The sequence below is a fragment of the Hyperoodon ampullatus genome, assembly GCF_949752795.1.
Source record: "Hyperoodon ampullatus genome assembly, chromosome: 19".
Classification (NCBI taxonomy): domain Eukaryota; kingdom Metazoa; phylum Chordata; class Mammalia; order Artiodactyla; family Ziphiidae; genus Hyperoodon; species Hyperoodon ampullatus.
This window is the reverse complement of record NC_136932.1, coordinates 41,591,813-41,612,899: the sequence shown is the minus strand read 5'-3', so window position 1 is coordinate 41,612,899 and position 21,087 is coordinate 41,591,813. Positions and strand designations below refer to the sequence as shown.

General features: G+C 44.3%; 1 protein-coding gene across 3 annotated transcripts in view; it reads right to left on the bottom strand.

The window, feature by feature from the left end:
- ZZEF1 (zinc finger ZZ-type and EF-hand domain containing 1) overlaps positions 1-20,602 on the bottom strand; it is a gene marked incomplete at both ends in the record, with an annotated part of 120,432 nt that extends 99,830 nt beyond the window's left edge. For all 3 annotated transcript variants that reach the window (XM_079726042.1, XM_079726040.1, XM_079726041.1), the window contains 2 exons: positions 2,784-2,928; positions 20,249-20,602. In XM_079726042.1, coding sequence (XP_079582168.1) covers positions 2,784-2,928; positions 20,249-20,602 — 499 coding nt within the window. The remainder of the gene's footprint in view (positions 1-2,783; positions 2,929-20,248) is intronic.
- Positions 20,603-21,087: the final 485 nt, after the last annotated feature.

The following is a 21,087-nucleotide window of genomic DNA, read 5'->3' as shown; positions in this document are numbered from 1 at the left end:
AAAGAGAGGCATGGACATATATACACTACCAAACGTAAGGTAGATAGATAGTGGGAAGCAGCCGCAGAGCACAGGGAGATCAGCTCGGTGCTTTGTGACCGCCTGGAGGGGTGGGATGGGGAGGGTGGGAGGGAGGGAGATGCATGAGGGAAGGGATGTGGGAACAGATGTATATGTATGACTGATTCACTTTGTTATAAAGCAGAAACTAATAAAAAAAATAAAATAAAATAAAATAAAATAAAAAAAAAAAAGAGAGAGAGAATAAAAAACATGGCAGCTTTTCCTGGAGCTCAGATATGCTTGTAGAATTGGGGAGGATTGTTTTTCTTTTTGTTTTGCTTTCTAATTAAAACAAAAGTACATATATTATAATTTTATCATTTGATAAACTGTCACAAACTGAACACACCCACGTAAGCAGCACCTAGAGCAGGACTCCAGAAGTCTGCAGGAGAAACTACTTTTAAGTGTGAAACAGAAACATTGTATGAGAGCAGAAGGAAACTTTGCATTGATTTTTTTTCTCTTTTTGCGGTACGCGGGCCTCTCACTGTTGTGGCCTCTCCCATTGCAGAGCACAGGCTCCGCACGTGCAGGCTCAGCGGCCATGGCTCACGGGCCTAGCCGCTCCGCGCGGCATGTGGGATCTTCCCGGACTGGGGCACGAACCCGTGTCCCCTGCATCGGCAGGTGGACTCTCAACCACTGCACCACCAGGGAAGCCCTGCATTGATTTTTAAAGATAAACAGAAGATTGAGGAGAAACTGTGCCCTTGAAGCAGCCCATTTGATCCTGCCCCCTACACAAAACCCAGAGACACTGGTTTGATTTCCCAAGCCGCAGAAGTTGATCCCATCCCTTGCCTCTCCTCTTACAGTTCTTTTCTAAGCAGATGCCCACAGTAATACCCAAACCTCACATGATGCTGCTGCTGATGCTGCACTGATCTCAGAATCCGTGTGATGCTTGTAATGGGAAAACTTTTGTCATATGCTGAAACAGTCCCGGTAAAGGGACTGTCTCTCTTTTAAACATTCAGCACCCACACAATGAGAAACAAAAGGAATAAGTGTCAGTCTGGGTTAGACAGAGGGACCAGGGAACTAGGATCCCACCAGAGAGGTGAGGTCAGCTCACCAAGGTTCAGCCTAGGACTGCGAAAAACAACTCTTTTAAGTTGGCTGTTGATAAAAATTTTGAGTAGAAAGTCCTAACTCATTGGGATTTCCCTGGTGATCCAGTGGCTAAGACTCTGAGCTCCTAATGCAGGGGGCCTGGGTTCCATCGCTGGTTGGGGAACTAGATCCCACATGCATGCCGCAACAGAGTCCGCATGCCGCAACTAAAACCCGGCGCAGCCAAAATAAATAAATAAAATAAATAATAAATAAATAAATAAATAAATAAATAAAGTAACTCCACCTTCAGTGTTGTAATTAAACAAAAGAAAGAAAGAAAGAAAGTCCTAACTCACAACCCTGCTAATAAGGTAAGAACCTTGGGATCTGGACCCCCAACTTTTCTAACCTAATCTCCCCCTCTCCTCAAGGTCACCCAGAGCAATGGTGCACTAAGTATTGGTGGATCCCCTGGTCTCCACTCCTTTCCTCTCCTCCCAAAACATCTCTTTGAAGTGTTCAAATAAACTCCTGATGCTATCCACATGCTGGTAACACAGAGGTGGGAGTAATACGTAAATGCCAAGATGTAAGTTAGTTATGCATAATTCAAAGCATAATTTTAACTGCCATGAGAATAGGAGAAAAGTTAACATGTACAGGTTACCTATAATGCTCTATAAAAATTACACAATTAAAGACAATTTGAGGAAGAGTGGAAATAGGCATTCTTCACTGAGATACAGAAACCATCCTTCCCTAGCTCAACAGATCCTCAGCAGGAAGTCAGAGAGGTAAAGGACAATCAGAGTTACATTTATGTATCCAACAAGTCTATCTGCCTCCTTGCTGCCCGAGCTCAGGCTCTATACTAAGTATTATGACTCTAAGTGCACAAAGCAGGAAAAGCTCTTGGATAAGATAAACTGAACCAAAAGGATGATATGCCAAGTTGTTTTTTTTTTTTTCCTTTCAAACTCAATTGTTTTCTCACTAGAAAAAAAAAAGGTAATTTTATTTTGATTCTGTTTCTGAGCCCCCCAAAGAAACCATCAAAAACACAGACAAAATTTTTTCATAGATATAATGTAGAAGTATTGCTTAATTTTAAGCTATTTTTATTCTTACTTAAATTTCAGAGTGATGGCTTTCTAAAAAAAACACTGGGTGCCTACCATGTGCCAAAAATTGTACTAAATATGAGGACACAACAGAAATAAAAGAGAAGGTTCCCTGCCCTTGTGGAGCTCACAGGATAAGAGTGAAGACAGACATTTACAAATAAGTGAGTAATAACTAATTAATTAATTACAACGGTAATATGTTGCAAAAAACAAATGCAGGATGCTAAGAGAACATACAGCTGGGGCCAAGGAAGGCTTCTTGAGAGACTGAAATAAAGAGATCCACTAAGGAAGGCAGTCTCATGACAAAGGTTCATAAAAATGGTAGAACTGCTCAACCAACACTGTACTGGGAAGCAAGAGAAATGATTATACTGAACACTAATTCAGACCACGAGCTTAATGAAGACTATCAGAGAAGCACATTTATTTCATGGTGCCCACAAGCCTGCCTAATTACAACCCACATTATAGCAAAGTTCATTTGGGCTTTAAGAGAGCGTTCTTCAGCATTCAGCACTCAGATGACAGCCTTACCTGGAACAAGAGAACAGGCTTGCAGCTGTCTGATGATATGGCTCAGCTCCCCTTGAAGATTAGCTCCACTGGAATTCTTGAGAGCCTCCAACATGTTCTCAGCATCAACGGTACCATCACCCTCGGCATCAAACTGGGCAAAGGCCTAAAAGACGAGATGCAAGAAAATCAGGTTTGTTCCAAATCCTGAATAATTTTTTTGACACTTCCCAAGACCAGTGATTTTGGTTGTTATTGTTGTTGTGGGAAGAGTTCCTATACATCATTCAAAGAACAAATACATTCAGGATAGTAACTCACTATGTTCTGCAGAATGTGTGTGTAAGTATTGCTACACGTATGCACAATTTCATCATCTCATCTCTTTCAAGAGAGTAAGCCCCCTTCCCCCAAATAATTTCAGAAGAAAGCAACCACTGCAAAAATGTTCAACTGGTTACAAAGTGCCAAAAACAAAGCATTGGTTTAGGGTAGCACCTCAGGTTTATCTGGGCTGTTTCTTTTAAACACTCTTTGGACACGAGAGCTAACTTGGTTTATCTACTTCATAGCCCTGTTTTCACTAACATTTAACCATAATCTAATTTGCTCCCTGTTCGTGTTGGGCCATCTGGGGAACCGGGTACAGCATGGGATTTGGCTTGAATCCTGCTCTGTCACTAACTGGCCATGTGACTTTACACATATTTCTTTGCCTCCGTAAGCCTCAGCTTCTTGATCTGAACAATGGAGCAAATATTACCAAACTCACAGACTGCTGTGTGGATTAAGTAACATTGGCACAGAGCCCAGTATAGTGAAAGCACAGGAGCAGTGCAAAGTGGGCCTCTTCTCCTTTCTAATCTGCACTGTTACCTCCTCTTGTGTCCCTGACCCTCTCTCACATCCTAAAGACTTTCCTCACCCAGCAGCTGCCCCTCTCCCCAGATCTCAAGCCCTCCTTCATCAGGGGCTTCTTTCTTCCTGCAGATACACTCACTCACAAACATCCCTCACCATGAAATACTTTAGGAGTCTTCTACCTCCTTTCTAAGTAATCATCTCTCTTTCTTAAAACTCCTGCCCTCTTTCCTTAGTTCCCCCCTCCAAGAAAAATGGAAATGTCCCACTGACGATTCATGACTGACACAAATACCCCTATTTCCATCACAGACCTCTGAACAATGCAGTGTTTAATAGGAACATATGCAAATTCCTGTGTTTGGGTCCAAAAACCATGGACATAAATGCAGGAAGGGGGACAGAGTTTAGAGGTAGAATGTGGGAGAAAGATTACAGCATTCTTGGGGAGGGGGGTGGGAGGGAGGCTCGAGAGGTAGGGGATAGGTGTATACATATAGCTGGTTCACTTTGTTCTACAGCAGAAACTAACCCAACATTGTAAAATAATTATACTCCAATTAAAAAAAAAAAGATTGGGGCTTCCCTGGTGGCGCAGTGGTTAAGAATCTGCCTGCCAATGCAGGGGACACGGGTTCGAGTCCTGGTCCGGGAAGATCCCACATGCCGTGAAGCAACTAAGCCCGTGCGCCACAACTACTGAGGCTGCGCTCTAGAGCCCGTGAGCCACAGCTACCAAAGTCTGTGTGCCACAACTACTGAAGCCCACATGCCTAAAGCCCGTGCTCCGCAACGAAGAGAAGGCCACCACAATGAGAAGCCCACACACCACAGCAAAGAGTGGCTTCCACTCTCCGCAACTAGAGGTAGCCTGTGCACAGCAATGAAGACCCAGTGCAGCCAAAAATAAAAATAAATAAAATTATTTTGAAAAAAAAGAGATTATAGCATTCTTTTTGCCTCTACTTCTTTTGGGGGATTATCCAAAGAGTTAACAGGCTACATTTATCCAAAAAGTTATCAAAGGCTCCACTAATGAAGGCATAATGCTCAGAAGGAGGGAAGATACCATCCTGTTCTTTTCTGATTAGACCCAATCAGGAAAGCTGAGCTTAGCTGGGAAGTCACACACCCAAAGTAAATGAAATAGAAGAGATCAGAGGAAGAGATCCTGATGAAGAGAAGACTAGAAATTGCCCTGTGAGAAGAGCTGAAGGACCATGGAATCTTCAGTGAGGAGAAAAGATGACTGGGAGTAATAGACTCCTCTTCAAATACCTGATGGGTTGTAACGGGAAGGAGCAGTTAAGGTCATTAGATAGAAGCTAGAGGGAAAAGCTCATCATAAAGATGGATGTGTCTGGATGAATGGATAAAGAAGATGTGGTACATATATAATGGAATATTACTCAGCCATAAAAAGAAATGAAATTGGGTCATTCGTAGAGATGCAGATGGACCTAGAGTCTGTCATACAGAGTGAAGTCAGAAAGAAAAACAAATATCGTATATTAACGCATATGTGTGGAATCTAGAAAAATGGTACAGATTAACCTACTTGCAGGGCAGGAATAGAGGTGCAGATGTAGAGAACGGACGTTTGGATATGGTGGGGAAGGGGAGGGTGGGAAGAACTGGGAGATTAGGTTTGACATAAATACACCACCATGTGTAAAATAGATAGCTAGTGGGAACCTGCTGTATAACAGGGAGCTTAGCTCGGTGCTCTGTGATGGCCTAGTTGGGTGGGATGGAGGCAGGGCGGAAAAAGGAGGTGCGAAAGGCAGGGGATGTGCGTATGCGTATGGCTGATTCACTTCACTGTGCAGCAGAAACTAACACAACGTTGTAAAGCAACTGTACTCCAATAAAAAAATAAATAACCTGCTGTATAAAAATAAATAAGGGCTTCCCTGGTGGCGCAGAGGTTGGGAGTCCGCCTGCCGATGCAGGGGGCGCGGGTTCGTGCCCCGGTCTGGGAGGATCCCACGTGCCGCGGAGCGGCTGGGCCCGTGGGCTGTGGCCGCTGAGCCTGCGCGTCCGGAGCCTGTGCTCCGCAACGGGAGAGGCCACAACAGTGAGAGGCCCACATACCACAAAAAAAAATAAATAAATAAAAATAAATAAATTTAAAAAATAAATAAATAAATAAAATTCAAAAAATAAATAAATAAAATAAAATGAGATCAACATTTTATAAAATTCTTAAAATACTTATGCTTCATCAAAATAAAAAAAGATGGATGTGTCTGCTGTTAGTGGGGTATAAAGATGGATTAGGAGGCTCTAGAAGGAATGCCACCTCATCCCTCAAGGCTTCAGAGCAACAGCTAGACAACCAGCCAACAGGAGTGTTCAAAGAAGTCATACTAAACAAATGCATTTACCTCCGCTCCCTCATGAAATCCCACTAAGACAATATTATAAAGGGATTTTTTTTTAAAGCATAAGGATAAAGAGAACAGGAGATGTTACAATAGCAACAAAATTTTGGAAGCTGGGAAGCAGATGGATGAATAGTACCTTTCTAAATAAAACTGTACGTACACTGGATATATCAGCCATAAAGGGAGACTTGTGGGACAACTGGATACATTTTGGGGGGGACTGGGTATTAATTAAACAGAAATTTATGGAACAGTGAAGACCACTAACTGAAAACACTAGGCTACAGAAGAATATTAGAGAATGATCTCCTGTTAGTTGGAACAAAAAGCAAATATGCACTTCCCACTTTGGTACCAAATATATATAGATAGATACATAGATATATCTGAAAGAATAAACATCAAGATGTTAATAGTGGTAATATAGCAATCTACATATGCTGCTTTTATAATAATAAAGAGGAAATTATAAATATTAAGAAATTTAAAGCACACCCCAATATAAAAAGTAGAGCCAATGGATATGGAGGGTGGTAGAGCAGAAGCACACCTCTGTCTGCCCTGAGGTCCCAGGACGTGAATACGCAGTACGGGTAACAGCTACCTTCCAACTCCTTCACATTACAGCATAGTGAGAAAATAGTATTTGTATGACTCAGCGTATGAGGGGATTAGTACAGCTGTAACCCATTAAATTGGGACTGACAGATGGTTTGGGAAGCTCTGAATTAATATTGAGCACTGGCTAAATTTTAAGCAGTGTTACATATCATTTATTCCTCATAACAGCAAAAGACCTTACTATTTAACCTCCCCATTTTATAGTTGTACAGAGAGGTCGGAGAACTTGCCCAAGGTCACACGGCTAGCATTCGACTACAAAGCTCCCAGAGCTCATGTTCTTCACCACGACTCCATTCTCCTTCCTTGGACCAGATAACCCCTGGGGTTCCTTGCAGTCCGGAGACCAAGTGCTCAAAACGCCTCTCTTATCCATGTCTTTCCTGCATCTGTAAAACTTGCTCTCAGCACCTTGTGCCCAAGTTAACTCAGTATCAACCTTAAAACTGAGGCTCACTCTCTAAATTTCAAATAGCACTCAAGTCCTACTGCACTTCGAGTGCCACCTTCATCTCAAGTGCTGTTTGTTCCCAAATTCCCACACAACTCCTGCCGTTTATGGCTGATAAAAATCCTATATAAGCAAGGCTATATAAACGGTGACATTCTGCTATTTTTTTAACTCTTTTTTTTTTAAGATGTTGGGGGTAGGAGTTTATTAATTAATTAATTTATTTTTGCTGTGTTGGGTCTTCATTTCTGTGCGAGGGCTTTCTCTAATTGTGGCAAGCGGGGACCACTCTTCATCGCAGTGCGCGGGCCTCTCACTATCGCGGCCTCTCTTGTTGCGGAGCACAGGCTCCAGACGCGCAGGCTCAGTGGTTGTGGTTCACGGGCCCAGCCGCTCCGCAGCATGTGGGATCCTCCCGGACAGGGGCTCGAACCCGTGTCCCCTGCATTAGCAGGCAGATTCTCAACCACTGCCCCAAGGGAAGCCCCACATTCTGCTATTTTTAACAGACTCTGTTGATCTGTCAATAGTTAATGAATATGATAAAGAGAATTTTCAAACAAACAAAATAAAGACAGTTCGGGTAAGAAAAAATATCAGAAGAGCGTTGTTAACAGCTTCACCAAACAAATACGAGATTTCCTAACAGTCAGAAATTGTCCTTAAAGAGGGGCTTCCCTGGTGGTGCAGTGGTTAAGAATCCTCCTGACAATGCAGGGGACACGGGTTTGAGCCCTGGTCCGGGAAGATCCCACATGCCGCGGAGCAACCAAGCCCACGTGCCACAACTACTGAGGCTGCGCTCTAGAGCCCAAGAGCCACAACTACTGAAGCCAGCGCCTAGAGCCTATGCTCAGCAACAAGAGAAACCACCACAATGAGAAGCCCACGCACCGCAACGAAGAGTAGTCCCCGCTCAACGCAACTAGAGAAAGCCTGCACGCAGCAACAAAGACCCAACACAGCCCAAAATAAATTAATTTTTAAAAAAAAGGAATCGTCCTTAAAGAAATGCACAAGTTGTAAAAATCTAACACTTAACATCTAGTTTGTTTCACAGAAGCCAATTTACTTAGCACTTATTCAACACCATCCGACAGGCAGCCATATATACTTGACCCCTGCTTGGGTATGTGCATATTGGGATACAGGGCACAGTCCTTGCTCTCCAAAGTCCTTACAGCCTAGAAGAAGACAGATACGTAAACCGAGAGCAGCAATGTGATAGGTGTGATAATTATAATATAGAAGTAACAGCATAAACAACTATAATAGCCGATACTTACTATTAAGTAAGCATTTACTAGGCACCAGACAGAGTTCTAAGTACCTCACCTGGATCAACTCATATTTTCTACAACCCTAAGGTCGGTACTATCGCTTTACTAGAGAGGGAAAGAGAGGTTAAGCATTTTGTTCAAGGTCACATGGTTAGTACTGGTAAATGATGGAGCTTGGATTCCAATCCTGGCTTGATCTGGGACCCCACACTGTCAACCACTATGCCATGAGCTAACAGAAGCACTCCAGATGCCAGAAGCCCAGGAGGGGTAGGGGCGTTTGGGGAAAATGGCCCTCAGAAAAATGACCCTTGAATTGAGCCTTAATGAATAACTAGGAATTTGCAAGTATATGAAGACAGGGAGGCCATCCTGGGTAGAAGAGACAGAGTGTGAAATAGACACAGAGTGCACCACAGATTGTGAGAACTATAACCTACCTGTGGTGTGGAAAGGAGGCGGGGACGGGGGATGAAGAGACACACAGAGGTCAGAATAGAGAGAACCTGGCCAACCAGGCTACAGAGCTCAGATCTCGCAGCAAGGGTACCATGAGGCTGCTGGAGAAGACTAAGGGTGGAGGGGGCCGAGCATCCCAGATCTATAGAGGCTCCCATATTGGAATGGACCTACAAATCTCTTAAAATATGTTCCTTTATACTGCTGAACCCCTTCTCCAGTGTCTCTGTGACATACATTGGTGATGGGAAGCTCATGTCTTCTGGCCAGTTGACAGCAACAATGCTCTTCTCTATACATGAAATGGAAATCTCCATCCCTGATGTTACCACCTCGTGGGGCCCTTCAGAACACATCTGTTCCTTCTACCCCAAAACAGCCTGCAGATCACTGGAAACACTGATCAGGTCCCCAAGTTTCTTCAAACCCTCCATCCTTCAGCCAGTTCCCTATCTGGTATGGCTTCTGGTCTCATCCCATCCTGGCTGCCCCCCTCCAAGATCCCTCCAATTTGACAATAAACCTCAGAGCAGAGCCTCTCAACTTTCATCGGCTGATCCACTATAAGAAATACATTTTATATCATGAGCCAGTATACATGTCATTGGTATAAAAGTTTGGTGAAACAATGTAGCTTTTCTTATCAGATATAATGTACCCTGATCTTTTCCATTCCATTCTACTCTTTCATTTTTTTTTAACTTGCAGGTTAACACTGACTAAATAGATTTCCAACCCACTGAAGGGACAGTCTGAAACTCTCTGCCCTGGAACACGGGGCCCCAGACCCAACTCGATACACTGGGTCTAGCCTCACGGTGTAAAGTAAAGCAAGTCTACCTTTGCCTCTCTGCATACAGAGCAAGACCCCCAATTTCCAAGGAGTCTCCACACAGACAGCAACCTGGACTGATCTGCTGTATTCCTCCTCCTCCTCCTCCTCTCCTGCTCCAGGTTTCTTCTTGTCACACCCGCTACGTGCTCTGCCGTCCACATGACAACTACGCAGGCAGCTCCCAACTGCAGGCATTATGCTAGGGAGCATGTAGGAGATAAAGAGTATAACACAATCAGACTAAGGGGAAATGTGGGTAAGAGATCAGTGTCACATGGACCTGTTACTCTCTGTGAGACCTGGGACAAGACTCTTGGCCTCTCTAAGTCTCAACTCCTCTTCCCACCCAACCTTCCTTCATAGCTTGTTGTGGAGGTCCAAAGGTTTCATGAACAAGACTATGCCTAGTAAACTGCAAAGAACTATTAATACATTCTAATTAGAGGCCATAATTGATACACCTCACAGACAAGAGACAGAAAAGTGGGCTGGCTGACTACAGATTTCCATCCATTCACCTTGGCCCGAGGGCAGCATGGGGCCGGGCTCAGACCATTCCTGTCTAACCTTTTTAACCACTACTGGGACCAAGACCACAGTACACATAAGAGAATGAACCAAAATCATCGCAGACCAGAACTGTGGGCTCAGACCAGCAGAATGCAATGCACCAGGCTTACATATAAAGGCTGCACACTGGTTCAACTTGGAGAAGCACACTCCATCAGAAGTCAAAAGATCTAGGTCTGGTCCTAGTTCTGCCACTTGTTGGCTGAAAGGGTCACTTATCCATTTAAGGCCTTAGATAACTCATCTGTAAGGCTGTTTCACATTCCATGTCTAGTGAAGTACTGAAGGGCTGTCCCAGAAGATGGAGTAAACAATCCTAGAGCAGAGACAGAACAATAGAGAAGAATAACACCACTAACAGCAACATTTACTGAGCATTAAGCATGTGCCAGACACCGTTCTAAGGGCTTTGCATGAATTCATTTAATCCTCACACTGACTATATAAGGTAGATACTATTATTATGCTCATTTTATAGCTGAGGAAACTGAGACCCAGAGTGGTCATGTAAGTCAATCAAGGTCACACGGCTTGAGGATGGTGGAACTAGGATTTGCCCACAAGCAGGCTGAGTCCAGGGCCCAATTCTCAAGCTCAGTCTAAAAAAGAACAGTGGAACAGGCAGACTTATAAATCAGCAAACTCAGAACTTCCCTGGTGGCGCAGTGGTTAAGAGTCAGCCTGCCAATGCAGGGGACATGGGTTCGAGCCCTGGTCCAGAAAGTATCCCACATGCCGCAACTAAGCCCGTGCACCACAACTGCTGAGCCTGAGCTCTAGAGCCCAGGAGCCACAACTACTGAGCCGACATACCACAACTGTTGAGGCCCGTGCACCTAGAGCCCAGGCCCCACAGCAAGAGAAGCCACCACAATGAGAAGCCCATGCAGCACAACGAAGAGTGGCCCCCACTCGCCACAACTAGAGAAAGCCCACACACAACAATGAAGACCCAATGCCGTCAAAAATAAATAAATAAATAAAATAAGTTTATTTTAAAAAATGTAAAAAATAAATAAGTAAATAAATCAGAAAACTCGCTAATACCTTTAACAGGCTAACTGTCCAAGGTGTTACAGAAGTGATCCTGGGGCAGGTGGGGGACAGGCTGCCTGCAATGGCTACAAAGGTCCCAGCCAACTCAGACTCTAGACCAGGTCCCAAAGAAACATCATTCCCCAAGTTTTGCTTTCTCTCACCTCAATATATTTCCACATGCTGGGCCTTTCAAATGGAATATCCCTTTCTTTCTTTGCCTGGCAAATTCTTTCAGCTTCTCAACCTTTGGTTTGGTGAAGCCTTTCCCAAACTCCCATGCTACGGTTAAATGCTTCTATGTGGTCCTTGAAAGTGGAAAGGGCTTAGCAGGGAGCAAAGGGCTGAAGCGAGAGAAAGCGAGCAAAGGACAAAATTCCCCTCATATATGGGACACAGTAAATGGACCCAGCTGGCTAAATAGCACTGGGAGGTAAGAGTGGAAGGGTATAAAGACTTAAATGTTAGACTAACATTTGGTTCTGAAGGCAATGGGAAGCCAATGAAGTTTCTAAAGCAAGACAGTCCATAATGAAGCGGTATTCTGGAAATCAGGGAAAGGCAAAACAGATCCGTGACCTTTCCTCCACAGCTCTCGTGGATTGTGAAGTTCTCCAAAAGAAAGCCAATACCATCACTCCCCCCAAAGCAAAGCACAAACAGCCAGAATAACCTCCAATTCTCCCAGGATCTTCCTCTTCTGCACTGCCTCGTCACTATCAATGGCCAACGCTTACTGAAGGCTTCCTGTGTGCTGGAGAAGTGCAGGCAGTGCCTCACAGCCCCATGGCAGAGCAAGGCTACACAGTGTGCTCTAAGTGCCAGAAGACCTGTACAGAACAGGAAACAAGAGCCTCAAGGGTAGGACTGAAAATACGATTATATAGAAGCCATCTGAATCATGCCACAGGAAAGGCTTGGTACCGACCAGGTGATGGTGCCAAGGCAGGGAATCTTGAAGAACTCATAGAAGCAAGGTCCACACACAGGACAAGGCAGGTGTCCCACAGGGGACCGAGGTAGATAAGGTCAGAGGGAGACAGGCTGGCCTGTGGGCTCCGACTCATTCAGAGGAATATGTACTTGATCCCTCAAGCAGTGGGGAGCCTCTATAGGCTCTGAGCTGAGGGTAAGCAATGCTTGTAGCCTGCTTCTGCGTTACGGTACATTCACACGTCTCTCACACTCTGTGTCTTGACAGAGTACAGAATTACATCTGTATAATTCTATTTGCATAGTTCTTGGGCTCAGAGCCATTCTAAATTAATTAATCAATACTATGACATGATAATGCCAAGATGGTATTTTTCTCCAAATTTCCTCTAAACCCAACAGTGACTAAGAACCTTTTTAAGTTTTCACTAAAACTGTATTTAACTGTTTCCTCCAATGTCAAGAAATAACTTCTTGGGGATTCCCTGGTGGTCTAGTGGTTAGGACTCTGCATTCTCACTGCTGAGGGCCCAGGTTCGATCCCTGGTCAGGAAACTAAAATCCCACAAACCGCGTGGTGTGGCAAAAAAAAAAGAAAAGGAAAGAGAAGAAAAATCTTCTTATTAAAAGGTTATGGATTGAATATAAAATGTGAGGTTGGAGAATGAGGACTGTGTACCATATTCAATCTGTCAAATCAAACTGAGGGCTCCATGGGGAAAATACCTACTGAGCACTGGCTATGAGCTGGGACTGTGCTAAGACAGTAAATAAATGAATAAAAATGGTCCTTCCTTAAATGGACAAACTCTTAGAAAGGTATAACCTTCCAAGACTGAACAAGGAAGAAACAGAAAATATGAACAGACCAATCACAAGTAATGAAATTGAAACTGTGATTAAAAATCTTCCAACAAAAGTCCAGGACTAGATGGCTTCACAGGTGAATTCTATCAAACATTTAGAGAAGAGCTAACACCCATCCTTCTCAAACTCTTCCAAAAAACTGCAGAGGAACACTCCCAAACTCATTCTGTAAGGTCACCATCACCCTGATACCAAAACCAGACAAAGATACTACAAAAAAAGAAAATTATAGACCAATATCACTGATGAATGTAGATGCAAAAATCTTCAACAAAATACTAGCAAACAGAATCCAACAACACATTAAAAGGATCATACACCATGATCAAGTGGGATTTATCCCAGGGATGCAAGGATTCTTCAACATATGCAAATCAATCAATGTGATACACCATATTAACAAACTGAAGAATAAAACCCATATGATCGTATCAATAGATGCAGAAAAAGCTTTTGACAAAATTCAACACTCATTTATGATAAAAACTCTCCAGAAGGTGGGCACAGAGGGAAACTACCACAACATAATAAAGGCCATATACGACAAACCCACAGCAAACATCATTCTCAATGGTGAAAAACTGAAAGCATTTCCTCTAAGATCAGGAACAAGACAAGGATGTCCACTCTCACCACTACTATTCAACATAGTTTTGGAAGTCCTAGCCACAGCAATCAGAGAAGAAAAAGAAATAAAAGGAATACAAACTGGAAAAGAAGAAGTAAAACTGTCACTGTTTCCAGATGACATGATATTATACATAGAGAATACTAAAGATGCCACCAGAAAACTACTAGAGCTAATCAATGAGTTTGGTAAAGTTGCAGGATACAAAATTAATGCACAGAAATCTCTTGCATTCCTATACACTAACAACGAAAGATCAGAAAGAGAAATTAAGGAAACAATCCCATTCACCATTGCAACAAAAAGAATAAAATACCTAGGAATAAACCTACCTAAGGAGGTAAAAGACCTGTAGTCAGAAAACTATAAGACACTGATGAAAGAAATCAAAGATGACACAAACAGATGGAGAGATAGACCATGTTCTTGGATTGGAAGAATCAATATTGTGAAAATGACTATACTACCCAAAGCAATCTACAGATTCAATGCAATCCCAGCAAATTACCAGTGGCATTTTTTACAGAACTAGAACAAAAAATCTTAAAATTTTTATGGAGACACAAAAGACCCTGAATAGCCAAAGTAGTCTTGAGGGAAAAAAATAGAGCTGGAGGAATCAGACTCCCTGACTTCAGACTATACTACAAAGCTACACTAATTAAGACAATATGGTACTGGCACAAAAACAGAAATATAGATCAATAGAACAGGATAGAAAGCCCAGAGATAAACCCACGCACATATGGTCACCTTTTCTTTGATAAAGGAGGCAAGAATATACAATGGACAAAAGACAGCCTCTTCAATAAGTGGCGCTGGGAAAACTGGACAGCTACATGTAAAAGAATGAAATTAGAACACTCCCTAACACCATACACAAAAATAAACTCAAAATGGATTACAGACCTAAATGTAAGACCGGACACTATAAAACTCTTAGAGGAAAACATAAGAAGAACACTCTTTGACATAAATCACAGCAAGATCTTTTTTGATCCACTTCTTAGAGTAATGGAAATAAAAACAAAAATAAAAAAATGGGACCTAATGAAACTTAAAAGCTTTTGCAAAGCACAGGAAACTACAAACAAGACAAAAAGACAACCCTCAGAATGGGAGAAAATATTTGCAAACAAATCAACAAACAAAGGATTTATCTCCAAAATATATAAACAGCTCAAGCAGCTCAATATTAAAAAAACAAACAACCCAATCCAAAAATGGGCAGAAGACCTAAATAGACATTTCTCCAAAGAAGACATACAGATGGCCAAGAAGCACATGAAAAGCTGCTCAACATCACTAATTATTAGAGAAATGCAAACCAAAACTACAATGAGGTATCACCTCACACCAGTTAGAATGGGCATCATCAGAAAATCTACAAACAACAAACGCTGGAGAGGGTGTGGAGAAAAGGGAACCCTCTTGCACTGTTGGTGGGAATGTAAATTGATACAGCCACTATGGAGAACAGTATGGAGGTTCCGTAAAAAACAAAAAATAGAATTACCATATGACCCAGCAATCCCACTACTGGGCATATACCCTGAGAAAACCATAATTCAATAAGACACATCCCTGGTGGTGCAGTGGTTGAGAATCCGCCTGCCAATGCAGGGACACGGATTCAAGCCCTGGTCCAGGAAGATCCCACATGCCGCGAAGCAACTAAGCCCGTGCGCCACAACTACTAAGCCTGTGCTCTAGAGCCCGCGAGCCACAACTACTGAGCCTGAGTGCCACAACTACTGAAGCCCGTGTGCCTAAAGCCCGAGCTCTGCAACAAGAGAAGCCACTGCAATGAGAAGCCCATGCACCACAACAAAGAGTAGCCCCCACTCGCCGCAACTAGAGAAAGCCTGTGTGCAGCAATGAAGAACCAACAACAAAGACCCAATGCAGCCAAAAATTAATTAATTAATTAATTTTAAAAAAAAAAAAAGACACATGCACCCCAATGTTCACTGCAGCACTATTTACAATAGCCAGGTCATGAAAGCAACCTAAATACCCACTGACAGACGAATGGATAAAGAAGATGTGGGGACTTCCCTGGTGGTGCAGTGATTAAGAATCTGCCTGCCGGGCTTCCCTGGTGGCGCAGTGGTTAAGATTCCGCCTGCCAATGCACGGGACATGGGTTTGAGCCCTGGTCCAGGAAGCACCCACATGCCGTGGAGCAACTAAGCCCGCGAGCCACAACTACTGAGCCCACATGCCACAACTAATGAAGCCAACGCGCCTAAAGCCCGTGCTTCGCAACAAGAGAAGCCACGACAATGAGAGGCCCATGCACCACAATGAAGAGTAGCCCCCGCTCACCGCAACTAGAGAAAAGCCCACGTGCAGCAACGAAGACCCAACGCAGCCAAAAATAAATAAATAGATAGATAGATAGACAGATAGAAAGAATCTGCCTGCCAATGCAGGGGACACAGGTTCGAGCCCTGGTCCGGGAAGATCCTACATGCTGCGGAGCAACTAAACCTGTGCGCCACAACTTCTGAAGCCCGCGTGCCTAGAGCCTGTGCTCCACAACAAGAGAAGCCACAGCAATGAGAAGCCCGTGCACCACAACAAAGAGGGGCCCCCACTCGCCGCAACCTGAGAAAGCCAGTGCACAGCAATGAAGACCCAACGTAGCCAAAAATAAATAAATAAAATAAAATAAATAAATTTATTTAAAAAAAAGATGTGGTACATATATACAATGGAATATTACTCAGCCATAAGAAGGAACGAAATTGGGTCATTTGTAGAGACATGGATGTATCTAGAGACTGTCATACAGAGTGAAGTAAGTCAGAAAGAGAAAAACAAATATCGTATATTAACGCATATATGTGGAACCTAGAAAAATGTTACAGATGAACCAGTTTGCAGGGCAGAAACAGAGACACAGATGTAGAGAACAAATGTATGAACTCCAAGGGGGGAAAGTGGCGGGGGGTGGGGGGGTGGGGGGATGAATTGGGAAATTGGGATTCACATGTACACACTGATGTGTATAACACAGATAACTAATAAGAACCTGCTGTATAAAAAATAAATAAAATAAAATTCAAAAAAGAAAATGGTCCTTCCTTCAGACTTTACAACCCAACAAATTTCACAAAGTAGGCACCAAAGCTAATACAGAAAATTAATAAAATAAGACCTATTCGTACTAAATTCCCACATTCAAGGCATCTGCTATCATCCTGTATTCAGCACTTTTTTCCTGCTCCAGAATCTACATGATTTTCTGGAAGCTTATCATATTAAGAGCACAATATCTAATCTCTAATCTCTGATGTCAAATAAGAATTTAATTTTAACTCTAATTCCTCTTCTACATAGGAGTCAATTAAATTAAATATTGCTCCCTGTGAGCAAATCAAAGAGTCCTTCTCCATGGACCACACCCACCAAGAGAAAATGTGTGTTGTACTATAAAATGATAACGTTTCAGACTTTGGTCTTTGGTACAAGTTCAAGAATTTTTTTAGGACAACACCTCAAGCAACTGAGGTCACAGGAGTGTGAAGGCAAGACAGCTGGGTACACATGGATGGCAACAGGAGCCGGAAGAACCAACAGGTACAACTTGGAAACTCTTACCATTACACTAGTAAATCCTATACACCGATGAGAACCTGCTCTACAATCTGGTCCCTGCCTGCTTCCTAGCCTTGTTCTCCTCCTGCTGCAGTCTATGAAATTGTAACCCAATATCTGTTTTCCTCTTCCTCAGTAATTAAATCCTGATTTTTAGCTGAATATACGGCCATGGAATAAGGATCTTTCCCAGCCTCCCTTGCAGTTAAGTGTTAGCCATGTAACTGGGTTTGGCCAAATGGGTTTGTGGCCCTCTCCTTCCTTTTCCCTTTCCTGCTGGTTGCGCAAAGCAACAGCAACAGAGCCATTTGGGTCATTAAGTGGAAGGTGACTGTGGAGGATGACAGCACAAGAAGATGGACAGAGTCAAGTCCCTGATAACTGTGAAGCTGCCATATCAATCCTGGACTGCCTAAGTGGACTTTTACATAAAAAGCTTCTTTATCATTTAAAGCACTGATGCACTGGATTTTCTGTCTTGAAGCAGTTTTGTAACCATAACACATCCTACCATTCTTTCTGATTCTCTGTTCTCTGGACTTGGGACTTGTGTATTCGACTCCCTCTGCCTGAAACACTGCTAACACCTCTGCTCCTTGTCTGCTTTCAGCCTTCAAATCAGAGCTGAAAAGTTAACTTTCTCAGGTAAGTCTTCCTTGACACCCTGGATGAGGTTAAATACTCCTATTTTTTCACTATGCTTTCCCTTGGATAATACCACACCTATAACTGCTGGGTTAATGTGCATCACTTTCAGTACTAGATACTCTTTAAGAACAAGTTATCTGCTTTGTCCCCTGTCATCCAAGTGCTGAGCACTCAGTATATGCCCAACAAATATTTGCTCAGTGAATGAATGGATAACGTCATAGCCCTTGAGTGAATTCTGGACCACACCTCCAGGCCTTCTGGCCTTACATTACGGGACTCCTGTAGCTCTATTCCTGTCAGACACTCTCACAATGTAAACACTGTTTCTCTCCATTCTCTTTTGGACAATTTTGAAATGTGCTAACTCCTTCAAGAGATCTGCACAGCTCTTTCTGACACTGCTTCATTTTCTCTTTATACACCTAGGACTAGAGTGGGAAGTATTGGGAATTCCCTGGCAGTCCAGTAACTAGGACTCCACACTTCCACTGCAGGGGGCCCAGGTTTGATCCCTGCTCAGGGAAATAAGATCCCACAAGCCACGCAGCGTGGCCAAAAAACAAAACAGAAAGATAGAGTGGAAAGTATTATGCATGCTCCTGGAATTAAAAAAAAAATGGAGACACTTCACTAAGTTATATGACCAACATTCTCAAAAGTCGGGATTCTTTACAGGTTTTTTTTTTTTTTTTTTTTTTTTTTTTTTTTTTTTTGCGGTGCGCTGGCTTCTCACTGCTGTGGCCTCTCCCATTGCAGAGCACAGGCTCTGGACGTGCAAGCTCAGCGGCCATGGCTCACGGGCCCAGCCGCTCCACGGCACGTGGAATCTTCCCGGACCGGGGCACGAACCCGCATCCCCTGCATCGGCAGGCGGACTCTCAACCACTGCGCCACCAGGGAAGCCCTTTACAGGTATTTTTAAAAGGAAAATATAAGAAACACACAAACCACATTATCTGAATTCTGGCCATGTAGAGGAAAACATCCTTAAAATATTTTAAAAGCCTCTGGTTTTAAAGTGTACATCACTTTTTAATGGCATTACAAGTACCTGTCAGTTTACTGCTTTATGCACTCACCCTTCATTGACACTGAATATACTACATGGTTTACCCATTTTCACAAATTAAGCATCTTTTTGTTTTAACATTGTGGAGTTAAAGAAATACGGCCCCAAGAAGGAGGTAGTGTGACGTAAGAAAAACAAACAAAAAACCAAGAGATCTGAGTGACAGTCTCAGTTTTGCCAATGATTCACAGGGTGATCCTGGATCAGTTCTTTTCTTTTCTTTTTTTTTTTTTGCGGTACGCGGGCCTCTCACTGTTGTGGCCTCTCCCATTGCGGAGCACAGGCTCCGGACGTGCAGGCTCAGTGGCCATGGCTCACGGGCCTAGCCGCTCCGTGGCATGTGGGATCTTCCCGGACCGGGGCACGAACCCGTGTCCCCTGCATCAGCAGGCAGACTCTCAACCACTACGCCACCAGGGAAGCCCCAGTTCTTTTCTTAACTCTAAAATGAAGAATGCGGTACAGCTAATTTCTAAGATCCCTTTCAAGGAAAATATTTTGTTGCCATATCAATTTGCAGTTAATCACTTAACAGAAACAATGTTGGTGACTATGCCCAAAACTATTATACAATTACAAGTAGTGACAGGAAACCTGGTATTTGCCTGTCAATTTTAGGTTCTAGGTAGGTTTAAATGAGTCGAAAATATGACTTTTCAAAGTTGTAAAACAAATGTGTGTTTTGGAAAAGCTAGTTTCTGCGTGATGAGAATGGCTTTCAGAATGTGAAAATTTCCAATATGTGTTATTCTCCTCCCACATTCGTCAGGCCCACACACTGGATTCAGAAGGGGCTCTGCAAAAACCCACTGGCCAATAAAACAGAATGGTTTTCATGGCCACTCCCTTGATCCCTAGAGCACATCTCCCTTAAACCATTCTGGAGCATGATAAGGAAGCTCCAGAGGACAGTTGATGCAGCGTCAGGCAACAGCACAAAGGTCTATACTACAGCAACATGCAAAGACATATACACTTGTCCAGTACTTCCGAGCAAGAACGGCCTAGTCCAGGATTTCCACACCTCTAATAAAGGTTAAAGAGACTCACAGTCGTCTCCCGAAGTGAACAGGCTGGAAGCGCCCACTGTGAGTCAAGGCACACTCATGCTCCTATTCTGGGAACCTGTACACCCTATGGGTTCCTGCCCAGCCTCTCCAAAACCACCGCCCACCTCTTCACGCCCTTGGGGACGACCGCCCTGCCCCCGCCCCACAGTGGCCAGTCAGCCCTGACCTCCTCGAACCGCTCGCCCGAGAAGCCGGCGCCACGAGCCTCCAGCAGCTCCCCGAACTGCTCCAGGGTGACGGACTCTTCGCCGCGGCCCAGCCGCTCTTCCAGCCAGCGCAACAGCGCGCCGTGGTGCCTGGACACCAGAGACTCGCAGGGCGGCGCGGGCCGCAGCGCAGCCGCCGCCTCTCGCAGTCGGGCCGGCTCCAGTAGCGCTGCGGCGGGAGGTAGCGCCGGGGCCGCGGGGCCCGGGCCGGGGGTCGTCCCCGAGTCCTTGGCCCAGTCCTGGTGCGGACCCCAGCCCTCGCCCCCGGCGGCTGCCGCTTCGTCTTCACTGCTGTGACTCGGAGCGTTCCCCATGAGGTCTCCGTCTCGGGCGCCCGGCTCTGCCGCCGCCGCCGCCTCCCCGCCACGACCTGTCAACCTCCGACGGCACCCGGCGGGCGGGGACGGGGAAGAGACGGCGGCGGCTGCGGCTTCCGGCTTCCTCGCCGACAAGCGAGGATTGATGTCGCAAAGGCGCCGTCAAGCGGACTCCACCAGCTGTCGTGAGACACCTAGCTAGGGCAGCCTGATTTCCAAGACGGCGCGTCTGTCATTACGTCTACGTCATCTCGCGGCCTCCTTTGCCATCTTTGTTGGGGGCAGATAATCTGCCGGTCAGGAAGGCTTCCCAGTGCTCACTTTCTCGGTGTCCCTCCACAGTCGCTAGCTATGCTGGAAAAGTACGAGAAAGAGTTGGAGCCAGGGAGTGAACTTTTCGCCAGACTTTCCCCTTTCAGTCCTCCGTTGTCCCCTTGGTGACAGGAGGACACAGGAGAGCGCGCGTCGCGCCGGTGACGTCG